General features: G+C 51.3%; 1 protein-coding gene across 1 annotated transcript in view; it reads right to left on the minus strand.

Annotated features, from left to right (window-relative positions):
* Window positions 1-1,158: 1,158 nt before the first annotated feature.
* The window catches only part of LOC147108463 (tripartite motif-containing protein 14-like), a 123,159-nt gene continuing 108,209 nt past the window's right edge, over window positions 1,159-16,108 (minus strand). Inside the window, exon 5 of the mRNA XM_086004273.1 lies at window positions 1,159-1,803. Within this exon, the coding sequence (XP_085860399.1) occupies window positions 1,159-1,803 (645 nt within the window). The remainder of the gene's footprint in view (window positions 1,804-16,108) is intronic.

Raw genomic sequence — 16,108 nt, forward strand, 5'->3', positions numbered from 1 at the left:
GCTGAAGGAATTGGAGAATAAGGAGGTGAAATGTGGGAGGACACAGGGCTGGAGTTTCCTCCGGGGGCCACAATAACTGGGAGCAGCAGCTTCGGGGGAGATGGTGGCGTGGCGGGGGGGTGGGGTGGAGGCGAGCAGCATGACGTGATCCCAGATTCTCAGATACGTCCGTGAATGTTTTACTGGCTGATGTAAGAACTAGAAAGGAATGGCTGTTGGGGATTGTGGGCAGGATGCCCCATGAGGGTGGCTCAGGCTGTCTGGGGAGAGGTGGCAGAGGCAGTCAGTGCAGCCTCCACCAGCCAAGAGCTGGCACACAGGGCAGGGGGAGGATCAATAACCTTATGAGGGAGGCTAAGGTACATCAAGGCTCTGTTGCCAAACCTCATCCTCTGCCAATCATACAGCCTTCACTCATCTCCTTACCTCTTGTACTCGTTCTCTGTCAGCATCTGGGTGTCAGGGAAACCTTTCCCTTAGCAGAAAACTCAATAACCATAGATTTAATGTAATTGGTAGAAGGATTAGAGGGGAGTTGAGGGGAACTTTTTTCACCCAGAGGGTGATGGGGATCTGGAACTCACTGCCTGAAAGGGTGGTAGAGGCAGAAACCCTCATTTAAAAAGTGCTTGGATATGCACTCGAAGTGCCGTAATCTACAGGGCTACGGACCAAGAGCTGGAAAGTGGGATTAGGGTGGATAGCTGTTTTTCGGCCGGCACAGTCAGGATGGGCTGTATGGCCTCCTTCTGTGCCGTAAACTTCTATGATTCTATGAAACCTCACTTATGCAAAGGGTGACCTCTGCAAACTCCAAAGCACCATCTGAACTCACAACTCGCCTAGCCTGCCACAAGGGGTTCTGCTGGTCTTGAAGGACACTTAGTTTAAAGGGACAATGCACCCACACCTCTCATTGAGGCTGCTTAATGGGAATGTATTTTAGTTTAAAAAAGCAGGGAGAAAATGTACAAGTTCACAGGTTCAATAATAACTTTAAAAAGGAAACTGGATAAATACTTGATGGGGGAAGAATGTGCAGGGCAATGGGGAAAGAGCAGGGGAGTGGAACTAATTGGATAGCACTTTCAAAGACTCAGTCCAGGCACAATGGGCCGAATGGCCTCCTTCTGTGCTGTATGGTTGAATGATTCAAAGTTACTTGAGTGTACATAGGGTCAGAGATGTGGTAAAATCACCGATCTGCAGGGCAGGATAGAGAGCCTCAGTGAATGCATGCTGCTGGAAGGTGTGTATCAGGGTGAGCTTCCTGTCCAACACACTGTAAAACAAGATCGTTCCAGCCTCAAAATCCACGTACACTCCCACCCTGGAAATGTTTCCCACAGTTAGCTTAGTGTCGTCGTCATCATGGAGAGCCAAAATGGAGCCCACCAATGAGTAGAGACACCACGACATGCAGTTCCTCCCCAGTAAACACTCTGCACCCTTGCCCCTGCGGCCGATGCTCCTGTAACAGAGCCCAACCTTCCACACGCCGCTGTCTCCTGTCACCTCCACCTCCCAGTAGGAGCGCCCGGCCCTCACCCCCTCGGCACACAGCAGCTGCTGGCAGCAGTCGAACCTCTCCACATTCTTGGGCAGGGGGTGCCTCTTGGGGGACAGAGACACAGTCCTGTTACCGTCAGACAGGACGAACTGGGTGTGAGCCGTGTCGAGATCCGGGGTCAGCCTCTGTCCATCTGTGGATACAGGGAAACACGTGACCGATCTCCGCCATTCGTCCCCTGGAAAAGGGTCAGTGCACATGTCTGAACTGAGCTGAGGTAAAATAATCCTGCACTGTGATATGATAATTAAGTTATGTTAAACTATTCTGTATTGTACTTCTTATTCTAAATGATTTTAAAGTGTGAGATGAAATAAGATCATAGAATTACACAGGATATACGGCACAGAAACAAGACATTCGGCCCAACCAGTCCATGCCGGTGTTTATGCTCCACTCGAGCCTCCTCTCCTTGCTCATCAACTCTATCAGCATAACCCTCTATTCCCTTCTCCCTCATATGCTTGTCCAGCCTCCCCTCAAATGCGTCTATACTATTCGCTTCAACTGTTAGATCCGTGGTTCAGTGGATAAATAATTACATGGATGCTGTACATAAACAAATAACAGGTCTTTACTGGAGGAGGGCAATCTCTAGACTGGAGTACAGAGGCATGCGCACAGCTTATATACCGGTGTGGTTACTGCCGGTACTACAGTATGCAGGAGCTGTAAAAAGTAGTTCTGACTTAAAGCACATACACTACAATTCCTCCCTTTTTAGATTAATAATACCCCCTTAATATTCAAATAACAATTACATTTTTACATGTACATTCAATAACAAAAGTCCATTTATAGATTCAGTCTTTGGGGCGGCTTCCTGACCCTTTCGGGATAGCGCCTTTCCTGAGGTTCTTGTTCTTGGTGCAGAGGCGATTCTGACCCCCTTTCATCGGGTAGTTCATCGGGTTCCACTGCTACTGGGTCTGAAGTAGATACTACCGGTATGTCGGGTTCATCCCCAGGTACTCGAGACATGGGGTTGACGCATTCCTGTGATGCTAAGATCTGATCGACGTGGCGTCTCACAATGTTCTCCCCGACATCCACTGTGTACATTAATGGCCCCTGCCTTGTACATATTGTTCCGGGTTGCCACTTCTCTGTTCGATAGTCCCGGGCCAAGACTGGTTGCCCTACATTGAAGCTCCTTGTCGGCTTCTCGTTGATGTGCTGGAATTGTTTGTCCTCAACATTTCTTTGCACATTTGGTCTGAGCAAGTCCAGACGAGATCTCAACCTTCGGTTAAAGAACATCATGGCCGGGGTCTGGTTGGTAACTGCATGTGTCGCGTTTCGGTAGGTTAATAAGAAATTGTCCATCTTATGCTGTAGTGGAATTTCCTCGTCGCACATGGCCTTTATCGCCTTCTTAAAGGTTTGTATGCACCTCTCAGCCAATCCATTGGTGGCTGGATGATACGGGGCGGATGTGTAATGCCTTACCCCATTCCTTTTCATGAATTTTTGGAACTCATTGGACACAAACTGTGGTCCATTATCAGAGCAGATCTGCTCTGGCAACCCGTTTCTGGCAAATATGGTCGGTAGGACTGCAATCGTTTTCGCTGTAGTGGTTGAAGACATCTTTATCACCTCAGGCCACTTTGAATGAGCATCCACTGCTATTAAGAACATTGAGTCCATGAATGGACCAGCGAGATCAATGTGCACCCGTTGCCATGGAGAGGAGGGCCACTCCCATGGGTGTAGAGGGGCATGTGGTGGTGCATTTTGGACCTTCTGACATCCTAAGCAACTCTTAGTTAGGTCTTCGATTTGTTGATCGATTCCCGGCCACCACACATAAGCCCTAGCTAGGCTTTTCATTTTTACTCCCCCCAGATGACCTTCATGTAGCTCATTTAGCACTCTCTCCCTTAACTTGGGTGGAATCACCACTCTGGATCCACACATCACTGTCCCCTGGCATACTGACAGCTGTTCTCTTCTGGATGAGAATGCTGGCAACAGTGAGTCGCCATGTGTTGGCCATCCCCTCACCGTCAATTCATATACACGTGACAGCGTCGGATCATTGCGGGTCTCCTTCTCTATAACCGCGTTTGTTACTGGCAATCGTTCAATTATCGACGAATAAAATATCTCGATAGGGTCCACTGCTGGTGCTTCCTCCACAGTAGGCAGTGGCAGGCGCGATAGCCCATCAGTGTTCCCATGCTGTCTCGTGTCTTTATATTCTATTTCATATTGATTCGCCCCTAGAAACAGGGACCATCTTTGTAACCGCTGTGCAGTCATTACTGGCACGCCCTTCTTAGGATTAAAGATGGAGACAAGTGGTTGGTGGTCAGTCAGCAAGGTGAACTTCTGTCAATGCAGATAGTGGTTGAATTTTTTTACTCCCCATACTAGGCTGAGGGCCTCCCTGTCAATCTGGGCGTAGTTGCGCTCGGCTGAGGTTAGTGACCGAGACGCAAAGGCTACTGGCCTCTCCAAACCATCCGGGAATTTGTGCGACAGCACCGCTCCAATGCCGTAGGGTGATGTATCACATGCCAAACGAATTGGTAGTGATGGGTTGAAATGGGCCAAAACCTCTTTTGATGTGATCAATTCTTTACACTTCTGGAAAGCTCGTCTACGTTCATCATCCCACTTCCATGGTACCCCTGTTTGCAGTAGGGTGTTCAGCGGGTGTAATACCGTAGACAAATTTGGTAAGAACTTGTGGTAATAGTTTACCAGCCCGAGGAAAGACCTCAGTTGTGACACATTTTCCGGTGCTGGAGCCTTGACTACTGCCTCTATCTTGTCAGGGGACTTATGTAACCCCTCTTCATCGATGACGTGGCCGCAATACGAGATCTGTTTCTGGAAAAACTCGCACTTGTGGCGATTAGCTCGTAGCCCATATTCCTTTAATCTGGCGAGCACCTTCTCCAAGTTAGCGAGGTGATCACCGTCATTTTCGCCCGTGACCAAGATGTCGTCCAAATAACACTGGGTCCCTGGAATCCCTTGCAGGACCTGATCCATCGCCCTTTGCCAGATAGCCGGAGCTGAGGCTACTCCAAACACCAGCCAGTTGTATTGATATAGGCCTTTATGGGTATTGATTGTAAGGTAATGTTTCGAAGCGTCTTCTACCTCCATTTGCAAGTACGCCTGGGCTAGATCAATTTTTGTGAAGCGTTTACCACCAGATAGCGAGGTGAAAATATCCTCAATTCGTGGAAGCGGATATTGCACTGTGTGAAGGACTGGGTTCACTGTCACCTTAAAATCCCCACAGATGCGGACCTTCTTTGGTTCCCCAGGCATATTACTCAACGACCTCTTCATTACAGGAACGATGGGTGTAGCCCACTCGCTCCAGTCCACTTTGGACAGTACTCCTGAACGTTCCAACCCTTCCAGCTCTGCTTCAACTGCTGGTCTGATCGCATAAGGCACTGGTCTGGCCTTCAGAAACTTTGGGCTTGCATTATCCTCTATTTTAATTGTTGCTGTTATTCCTTTTAGTGTTCCTAGTCCCTCCTGGAACACTTCTTTTGCATCAGTTAGCATTTTTGACAGTCGTCCAGGTGTGACGTCGTCATCCTTTTTGGCTTCCACCTTCAGTGCCTGTATGGAATGCCAATCTAAATGTATCTTCCAGATCCATTCACGTCCTAGCAGTGGTGGTCCTCCATTTGGCAATACATATATATCCATTTTAGGTATTTCCTGACCTTTATATGTCACTTTCACCCTTATTTTTCCTTTGGGGTAGACTTTTTGCCCCGTATACGTCTTCAAGACAATCTCTGTAGCTTTCAAGGGTATGTGTGAAAATAGCCGCTTGTAGTCTCTTTGATTTATGACTGTTAGAGCTGACCCTGTGTCCAATTCCATTTCCACTTGGACTCCGTCTATCTTGAGTGTAACCCAGATAGTCTGGTGATCCTCCATTTCGGTTACATTATGTAGTTTCAGACAACCCAGCTCCTTGCTTCCGGAGCCTGTGTCACTTTTCTGTTCGTCTGAACCACTGTCCATCACCTGGTGTACCTTTTTGTACTTCTCCTGTGGAGATTTCTTACTGTTGGTTTTCTTCCCAGACCTGCAGACTCTTGCTATGTGTCCTGCTTTCCCACACTGTCTGCACACTTGGTCCTTGAACCAACAATCTTTCTGGTCATGTGTTGTTCTGCCGCAGCGATAGCACTTCCCTGTTCCATAGGTCATTTCGTTGGTGCCATATTCTTGCGGTCTCCGTTGTATCTCTGCAGCGCCCCTTGCGGCTGCTTCGTGTGATACTGCCATACTGAAAGCTTTGTCCAGTGTATGGTCCTTTTCTGATAGAAGCTGTTTCTGGGTTCCTTCACTTTGTAGCCCACACACAAACTTGTCCCTTAACGTGTCTGCTAGTCCCGCTCCAAACTGGCAGAATTTCGATAGCTTGCGCAGTTCCGTTAGGTACTCAGCATTGCTTTCGTCTTTGTGTTGGTTCCTTTTATGGAACTTAAATCGTTCTGCTATCAGCAGCGGTGTGGGGTTTAAGTGGTCCTGTAGGATTGACACTATGCTTTCAAAATTCTTGTTTACCGGCTTCTCTGGGGTTATTAGATTTCGCAGTAACCCATAAGTTTTTGCACCCATGGAATTTAACAGAACCAGTGCTTTATTAGCATCTGGCACTTCATTCGCCCTGCAGTACACCTCAATACGTTCCACATATGTCGCCCAATCTTCGACTTCATTGTCGACCGTAGAGATACTGCCACTCTTCGATTGTGCGTTAACTATCACCAATGGCGCCTCCCACGCTTCCCCTTCTTCTCCGCTGGCACAAAATGGTGTCTCCCGCGCTTTCCTTCCTTCCTGCGCTCGCCCGTCTTCTCTGCTGCGGCTTCGCAAAATGGCGTCTCCCATGCTCTTCCTTCTTCTCCGCGGCTCAATGGCGCCTCCTGCGCTCTCCCTGCTTCTCCGCGGCTCAATGGCGTCTCCCACGCTCTCCCTGCTTCTCCGCGGCTCAATGGCGTCTCCCCTTGCTTCGCCCCGCGGACCCTGATCAGCCCGTGATCCCTGGCTGTGCTCTGCGCGTTTTTCTCTTGATATTTGTCGACGCCGCTCAGCCTAGAAGCCGGCTGTTTCTTACCCTCTCTCTCTCCGGTTTTGCAGTATTTTTCCTCGACGCCACTCGGTGATCAACCCTCGGCTGCGCCCTGCTCTCTTCACCCTTTTTCTTACCCCGTCAACGCTGCCCGGCTCTCTCTCTCTGCCGTCGGTCGGCTCCAGCCGCTGCTGTTCGGGAAGGGTCTGCTCTGGACCTGTCGTCGGTCTCTTACTGCTCGTTGTGGCTGGGGAACCAAGCCCGGCTCTCCACAGCCTCCCCAGTGAAGTTGGATCTCTGCCTGACTGCTGGGCGGTTGCTCGCGGTTGACGCCCATGTTCCTGGACGCCACTATTTTTTTGTTTTTGTTTAATGTTGCAGGTAGATTCGCATCAACACTCGTCGCCACTGTTAGATCCGTGGTTCAGTGGATAAATAATTACACGGATGCTGTACATAAACAAATAACAGGTCTTTACTGGAGGAGGGCAATCTCTAGACTGGAGTACAGAGGCATGCGCACAGCTTATATACCGGTGTGGTTACTGCCGGTACTACAGTATACAGGAGCTGTAAAAAGTAGTTCTGACTTAAAGCACATACACTACATCAACCACTCCCTGTGTTATCGAGTTCCACATTCTCACCACTCTCTGGGTAAAGAAGTATCTTCTGAATTCCCTGTTTGATTTCTATGTGACTATCTTATATTGATGGCCTCTAGTTATGCTCTTCCCCACAAATGGAAACATTCTCACTGTACCTACTCTATCAAAACCTTTCATAATTTTAGGTCACTCATCAGACTTCTCTTTTCAAGAGAAAAGAGACCCAGCCTGTTCATCCTTTCCTAATAAGTATAACCTTGCATTTCTGGCATCATCCTTGTAAATCTTTTTTGTAACCTCTTCAATGCCTCTATATCCTTTTTATAATAGTGACCAGAACTGCACACAGTACTCTAAGTGTAGTTTTACCAAGGTTCGATACAGGTTTAGTATAACTTCCCTACTTTTCAATTCTATCTCTCCAGAGATAAACCCTAATGCTTGGTTTGCTTTTCTTTATGGCCTTATTAATCTGCATTGCCAAATTTACTGATTTGTGTATTTGTACTCCACGATCCCTTTGCTCCTCTACCCTATTCATATTCTTATTTTCCAAGTAATATGTGACCTCCTTATTTTTCTTACCAAAATGTATCTGTGTTGAGATTCATTTGCCAATTATATGCCCATTCAGCAAATGTATTAATGTCTTCTTGTAATTTGTTGCAGTCCTCCTCAGTATTGACTATCCCCCCCACCCCACCCCCTGCCCCCCAATTTGGTGCCATGTGCAAATTTAGAAATTGTGTTTTTGATTCCAAAGTCTAAATCGTTAATATAAATTGGGAACCACATTGGTCCCACCACTGATTCTTGTGGAACTCCACTTTCCATGACTCTGAATAGCTACCTTTTACTCCTACTTTCTGTTTTCTGTCTTGCGGCCAGCTAGTTATCCATTCTGCTACTTGTTCCCGACTCCGTATGCTTTGACCTTATTCACTAGGTTATTATGTGGCACCTTATCAAAGGCCTTTTGGAAATCTAGATAAATTACATCTACTGCATTACCCTTATCTACTCTCTCTGTTACCTCTTCAAAAAATTCAATGAGGTTGGTCAAGCAAGATTTTCCCTTTTGAAATACATGGTGACTATTCATTTTTACATTTTTAGTTTCTAGATGTTTTTTCTATTTTCTCCTTTAGTAGAGATTCCATTATTTTTCCTACCACTGATTTTAAGCTGCCAATGAGCTCTTTCCTTTTACAATGCTGTATTTCAGCATATCATGAACTCCATCCAATATAGTTTCCTGAGGGATGTGAATAATCACAGATTAAACTTGTTTGTCTCCCCAAATTCAAAGGTTTTGATAGGGGACAATTTGTTAACACAGATGTCACAGTCTCGTATTGATGGCCCTCACAGTCTGGGGTGGGCCTCACAGTCTGGGGTGGCCCTCACAGTCTGGGGTGGCCCTCACAGTCTGGGGTGGCCCTCACAGTCTGGGGTGGCCCTCACAGTCTGGGGTGGCCCTCACAGTCTGGGGTGGCCCTCACTGTCTGGGGTGGCCCTCACTGTCTGGGGTGGCCCTCACTGTCTGGGGTGGCCCTCACTGTCTGGGGTGGCCCTCACTGTCTGGGGTGGCCCTCACAGTACGGAATTGCCCTCAGTCTGGGATGGCCCTCATTGTCTGGATAGTGAAAGCCACCCATCCATCTGATAAGACCCTACACCTCCCCGTTGTAACATCCAACTTGTTCTTAAATGATTCCCAGGCTATTGCCTCCTCTACTCTACCTGGGAGTCCATTCCATGTACTTACCACTCTTCATGTGAAGAACCTCCTGATATCAGTCCTAGATTAGCCTTTTTAGTTTGATGTATCCCTTTCTTCTACTCTTGCTCTTTTACATAAGTAAGATTCTGGATTCGCCTTTTCCATTTCTTTAACTATCTTATATATACCTCTAATAAGAACACCTCTTAGATGCCTCCTTTCCAGGTGGACAAACCAAAGTCTCTCCAATTTTGCTTATAACTCAAACCCAACACTAGGGATCAGCCTCATGACTCTTCTGTGCACTGCCTCCAATGTTTCAGGCCTAGAAATTCAGTTGGCTGCGCCAGTCGTTAGCGCCTTAGGAGGAGTAGATGTCGGGCGATAGGCGGGTAGCGCCCGAGCGCAGCGCGAACTGCGCCTCGCCCCAACTTCACTAGAGATTTAGCGCCGGCGCAAAGTCTTTGCGCGCGCTCAGCTGCGCGCGCAGATCATGACGTCATTTCCTCGTGCAACGCCCTTTGTGCGTCCCCAACCGGAACTTCAGTCGCGCTGCCCCATTGTGCGCCTGGCGCCCCTAGCGACTGTTAAGTGGAACGGTGCTCAGCCGATGCGGGGCGCGGGGGGCGCAAATTAAAGGGCACTCATCCTGCAATATAAAAGGCTGCCATTTTGCAGCACACCTTCTTGCGAAACGGATCTTTGGAGAGAGACCAAGGTAGATAGCTTTCTGCTTTGGCCCAACACTCGGACAGGTACTTCTGGCTTCAGGCCACAGCTTTCAAAAAGTTTTTGCCTTCATTGACATCTCACTGTTTGCCAGCATATTATGGGGGCTGCAATGGGTGTCAACGCTGGCTTTCTCAATTGCATCCAAAGGGCTCACAGACGCCGTGAGAGTGTGGCAGCCCTGGTTAGACGGAGAGGGGGCAACAGGCGTCGGCAAAGGAGGCCTTACCCACCCAGGGTATACCGCCAGCAGTTCTCCTATCTCAACATGTCTGAGGAGCAGTGTGTTCGGAGGCTGCGATTCAGAAGGGAGGTGGTCACAGAGATCTGCCAGCTGCTTGCCGTTGATCTGCAGCCACAGCTGAGGAGCAGGACGTCTCTGTCGGTGGCAGTGAAGGTGACGGTGGCTCTCAACTTTTATGCCACCGGCTCCTTCCAATCCGCTACTGGGGACATTGCCAACATCTCCCAGTTCGCCGTGCATTGCTGCATCCGCCAGGTGACCAATGCCCTTTTCAAAAGGAGACGTCAGTTCATCTCCTTCTCCATGGCCTTTGACAAGCAGCAACAGCGTGCAATGGGCTTTGCAGCATTCGCGGGCTTCCCCATGGTGCAGGGCGCCATTGACTGCACGCATGTGGCTTTGCGGGCACCTCTGGAGAATGCCGAGGATTACCGCAACCGGAAGGGCTACCATTCGCTGAATGTACAGCTGGTGTGTGACCACAGGCAGCTCATCCTAGCTGTCAATGCCCGCTTTCTAGGCAGCAGCCACGATGCCTTCATCCTGCGACAGACTTCTGTGGCAGACATGTTCCAGGCACAGCCTCGCCCACAGGATGGCTTATCGGGGACAAAGGCTATCCTTTGTGTACCTGGCTGATGACCCCGCTCCGTGCGCCCAGCACCCCTGCTGAAGAGCGATACAATGAGAGCCATCAAGCGACCAGGAACATCATCGAACAAACAATCGGCGTCCTGAAGCAACGGTTCCGCTGTCTCGATCGTTCTGGTGGAGCCCTGCAGTATTCTCCGGAGCGAGTCTCCCATTTCGTGGTCGTTTGCTGCATGCTGCACAACCTGGCTATCCGCAGGACTCAGCCACTGCCACCACAGATTGGAGGACCACCTCAGGAGGAGGAGCAGGAGGAGGAGGAGGAGGACCAGCACAGGAGGGAGGCACAAAGTGCAAGGGCCGCCCGTCGCCGGCTTATTGAACGTCGGTTCTAGGCCCCCTCTCAGGGACTGGCTTGTGCCAATGTCAGCAGATGAATGTAGCCGCTCCACAAGCCCTCAGCCGAGCAGGGCAACCAGGACTTAACCAAAAAACCATGCACACTGCAATTTAACAACAATAATTTATTGAAAACCTCTGCCCTTCCCACATTACATGCTCATGTGGAGAAGCCCCCTCCAAAAACACAAAACTACCAGTCTCGGCCTTACAAAAAGAAAGAAAGACACCAGTCTCGGCCTTACACAAATAAAGATAGACACCAGTCTCGGCCTTACACAAATAAAGATAGACACCAGTCTCGGCCTTACACAAATAAAGATAGACACCAGTCTCGGCCTTACACAAATAAAGATAGACACCAGTCTCGGCCTTACACAAAAACAACTGCACCAGTCTCGGCCTTACAAAAAGCACCAGGCATTTGTGCATACCTCTACTTTTTGCCCTGCGAGGGCGATGCCTTGCGCATCCTTGCCTGGCCCCTGCCCGCCCTGCTGCTCCTCCTCAATGGGAGCCCAGTGGCTGCAGCAAGGCTGGGGGAAGGCTGCTGAGGGGCAGATGGCGAGACGGCAGATGCCCTTGGGGGTCGGCCTGCACCAGCTCTGGCCTTGGAGTGGCCAGCTGCTGACTGCTCCAACTCTGGCTGGGCGGCAGCAGTGTGTCCAGCAGCTCCTGGCAGCTGCAGTGGCGGAGTGGCAGTGTCGGCTGCAGGAATGGTGGCAACCTGGCAGATCGCAGGTGCTCGCTGGTCGCCTGACACATTGGCACTCGCATGGGCCAGCACTGCAGCAAACAGCTGAAGGACTGCTGTGCCCTGGCGATGCCTGGCTGCTCCAGCGAGGGTGGCAGCAGTTAGTGCCCGTGTGGCCCTGGTCTGTGTCCGCATCACACCAGCCAGTGAATGGACGGCACCACTGAGCACTTGGCTAGAAGCCGACTGTGCTGCCGCGATGTCCTGCAGACTGCTGGCCTGTGCTGCATTGAACTGTTCCAGACTCCTGGCCTGTGCTGCACTGAATTGTTGCAGACTCCTGGCCTGTGCTGCCCCGAATTCCTGCACACTCCTTGCCAGTGACTCTATGGAGTCAGGCATCCTTCCCACTGCAGCCATGAGCTCAGTGTGCCTGCGCCCAGCCTGGACGGCCATTTCCTCTAGGAGGCGCACCTCCTCTGCGCTGACCGTCGCAGGACTGGAGGCCGCACTCACCCTCTGGGGAGAAGTCCGCCGAGCTTCCCCACCCCTCCCGCGTTGCTGCAGGCCGCTGGGCCCCGGAGCTTCACTCTCCTCCGACCCTTCCCCCCGGCTCCCCTCCAGGGAAGACGTGTCCCCTACATCGCCATGGACTGGCACGGCTGAGGGTGGCACTGATGGGCCGGCTTCCTCTTCCTCCTCCTCGTCTTCCGAAGGGCTGACAGTGGCAGCTTGAGGGCCCGCCTCCTCACCTGGCGATTCACCATCTGAAAGCAGGAAGGCACAAGAGTAGCTTTAGAGTGAGGACAGGGCGGCAGCGAGGGAGGCATGAGTGGTGCCATTCACCGCATTGGTCGGACAGTGGCAAAGGATGCTGATCTGATGCGCAAGTGGAACGAGAGAGGTCCAAAAGGTGATGCTCTTACCATTGGTGCCCAGAACAGAGTCGGCATCTCCAGTGGCGACGGGGCCAATCAGCCGGCCTCCCATAATGCGCTCCACACGCTGGTCGAGGTCGGAGAGCTCTTTGAGGTCAGGACGGCCTCCCCCGGTCTCAGTTTGGTTGCGCCGGTTGTGCACAACCTTGGCCTGCAAGAGAAAGGACGGCCTCTAAGTACAGTGTGTAGCCCTGATCTTGTCTGCACTGCCTCCCATGGTCGAATAGATTGGACAGTGTGTAGCCCTGATCTTGTCTGCACTGCCTCCCATGGTCGAATAGCTTGGACAGTGTGTAGCCCTGATCTTGTCTGCACTGCCTCCCATGGTCGAATAGCTTGGACAGTGTGTAGCCCTGATCTTGTCTGCAATGCCTCCCATGGTCGAATAGCTTGGACAGTGTGTAGCCCTGATCTTGTCTGCACTGCCTCCCATGGTCGAATAGCTTGGACAGTGTGTAGCCCTGATCTTGTCTGCAATGCCTCCCATGGTCGAATAGCTTGGACAGTGTGTAAAGTGCTGAATGTGCAATTGATTTTCATGCCAGGCCCATAGCTGCTGGATGAGGGCTGGCCATTAGGGCTTTCAGGTCCCTTTGCCCATAATGTGAGGTGCACATGCAAGGATGAGGAGGACACTGGAAAGGGTACTCACCCTGACAATCCGAGTGAGGTCGTTGAACTTCTTCTGGCATTGTACAGGAGTCCTGGCAACCACGCTGTTGGAAGACACCCTGTTGGACACCTCCCTCCAGGCTTTCCGGTAGGCGCTGGGCAGCGGCCTCTTGCCACCTTCTGGGTACAAAACATGGCGCCTGCGCTCCACTCCGCCAACCAGCAGCCTCAGGTCACCGTCACTGAAGCGCTGCGCTCTCTCCCTGGCCTTCTCCATAGTCCTGGGCGTTGTACAGGTGAAGCTGAAGTGGTCAGGTCTAGGTTGAGGGCTTCAGTGTGCAGGGCGTGGCAGGCAAACAAATCCACCCTCCCCCTTTAAGAGATGACCGGCGCCAGAGTGTCTGCCGTCAATCAAGAACTCGCCGCACCTGCGCTGCGCCCGGCCTCGGGGCTATCGCTCAGCACCGCCGGCTTAGCGCCTAAAGATAGTCGTGCATCGCCTGTTTTTGCGCAGCAGCAACCTCTTGGGGCGATGCGACTGAATATCGGTGAAGGGGGCGCGACTTTGCGTCGGGCGCAAACTTTAGCGGCCGCCCGACTTTACCGCCCCAAAAGTGGCTATACTGAATTTCTAGGCCTCAATGTCTTCCTTGAGTCTTGGCGACCAGAACTGAACACAGTTCTCAAGGTGTGGTCTCACCAGAGCACTGTACATTTTGATCATGAATCATAGAATCTTACAGCACAGAAGGAGGCCATTTGGCCCATTGTGCCTGTGACAGCTCTCTGAAAAAGCTGTCCAATTAGTCCCTCTCCCCTGCTCATTCCTCATAGTCCTGCAATCTTTTCTTTCTAGCTTGTACTTTGTTTTGTCTGTGTAGTTCAACATTCAATTGGCTTTGTTGATTGTTGCTCTGCATTGGTTGGTCATGCTCAACAACAAGTTGACCACGTCTCCTGGGCAATATTCCCTCTAAGCTGCACAGCCGTCCCGCACAGGCCGCTCCCCCGCTTCACCATTGTAAATACTGCGCATGCGCAGAAATTTACAGGGATCGCGCACTAAAAGAAACAGACCGCACAGATCAAAGCGCAGCGTACAGGGAACATTGCTCTGAGGTATCTTTCAGCTTCTGCCAAGTTTTGAAGTTCTGCTATTGGAGCCACTTCTGGGGTAGCTGACGGAACACCTTTTCTCTCAGCTGAATCATGGTTTCAGGATGTAGAGCCTGCTTCAGGCAAGCGAAGCTCACAGCTCCTGCTCGAGATCAATGGACCACTGTGCAGATGCAAGCCATTCCACCTCAGTGACATGCTCATGTTGGTGTACACATCAGCTATGATCTGACTGAATGACGGAACAGGCTCAAGCGGCTGAATGGCCCACTCCTGTTCCTGTGTCACTCCTTCCTAAATCAATCCTCCTGTTGGCCTGGTCAGTCATGGATGAGAAAGTAACATTAGGGGCAGATGAGTCCATGTCAATCTGCTAGCTGGTGGAGGATGTATGCCAGTCAACAGCTGCAAATCAGGAAGGGGGCATATTACTATAACATATTATTACATCTATCTATATATATATATATATATATATAAAATTGCTCTTCTGTCTGTCTGTCTGTCTGTCTGTCCGTCCGTTCTCTATACATTCGAAAATTACAGAGCGTACCTACACGCGTGTTACATCAAAAGAAAGATTACCATTCCGGAACGGTCATAAGTGTATTTACTTTTCCGTCAGGCAAAAATCATGCCCACGGTATCCAAAAAACGTTCAAAATTCCGCTCATTAAATGGGAAAAGTTCTGCTCATTTGCTCATTAGCATTGAGCGATGTGAAGGTTGACCAATCGTTGCGCCACGGGGGCGGGTTCATTGCGCGTGCGGGCCATCCTACAGTTGAGTGTTGAGTGACTTGACGATTGACCAATCCTACAGTTTAGTGACCTGATGGTTGACCAATGCGTGTGTGGGCGGGCCTTATCATTCTGAGCCGAGGTGAGTGGCCGCCATCTTGATTCTTAACGATTTTTTCCCCACACTTTCTGTGTGTTAGGGAACTAAGGAAAAGAACAATTTATTTCAGTTTTAAATTGTATTTAGGAACAGTTAGAAATGAAGTGATCCCCTGCCCTTCGCCTGGAGGCTCGCCTACTTTGATGGCCATTTCGAGCGGCTGTGCCGGCGCCGGGCGTGGCCTAGCAGCCCGGGAAGCCTGGGCCTTGACTTGAGCGGATTCCCAGCACGATGCCGCTGCCCCCTGGGCCCGAGGCGGACGCCGATCGATTTGTTTTAGTCGCCAGTTTAGACAATGCCCGGAACCTTTGTAAAGGTTGGAGGGACGGGCCTGAGCCGAGCGCAGCCACCGCCACCATCTTAGTAAAGGCTGGCAGGGCGGGAGTCAGCGCGCGCATCAATGTCGGCCCGGACCGCAGCTAAGGTGAGTCCGGCCGGGCCTCACGCGCTAGCCCGTGCACCGGCTGGCCCTGAGGCGCTGATCCACGGAGAGGGAGGTAGAGAGCTAAGGTGAGTCCGGCTGGGCCTCATGCGCTATGCCGTGCACCGGCCGGCCGGCCCTGAGGCGCTGATCCGTGGGGGCGGGGCGGGGCGGGTCGGGGGGGGGGGGGGAGAGGAGAGGGGGAGGGAGAGGAGAGAGGGGGAGAGGAGAGAGGGGGGGCAGAGAGAGGGAGAGGAGAGGAGAGAGGGGGGGAGAGGAGAGGAGAGAGGAGAGAGGGGGGAGGGAGAGGAGAGGAGAGAGGGGGGAGGGAGAGAGGGAGAGGAGAGAGGAGGGGGAGGGAGAGGAGAGGAGAGAGGGGGGAGGGAGAGGAGAGGAGAGAGAGGGGGGGAGGGAGAGGAGAGGAGAGAGGGGGGGAGGGAGAGGAGAGGAGGAGAGAGGGGAGGGAGGGAGAGGAGAGAGGGGAGGGAGAGGAGAGGGGGA

Source organism: Somniosus microcephalus, chromosome 13 (assembly GCF_052327205.1).
Source record: "Somniosus microcephalus isolate GS21.2 chromosome 13, FLI_Smic_1.0, whole genome shotgun sequence".
NCBI lineage: Eukaryota > Metazoa > Chordata > Chondrichthyes > Squaliformes > Somniosidae > Somniosus > Somniosus microcephalus.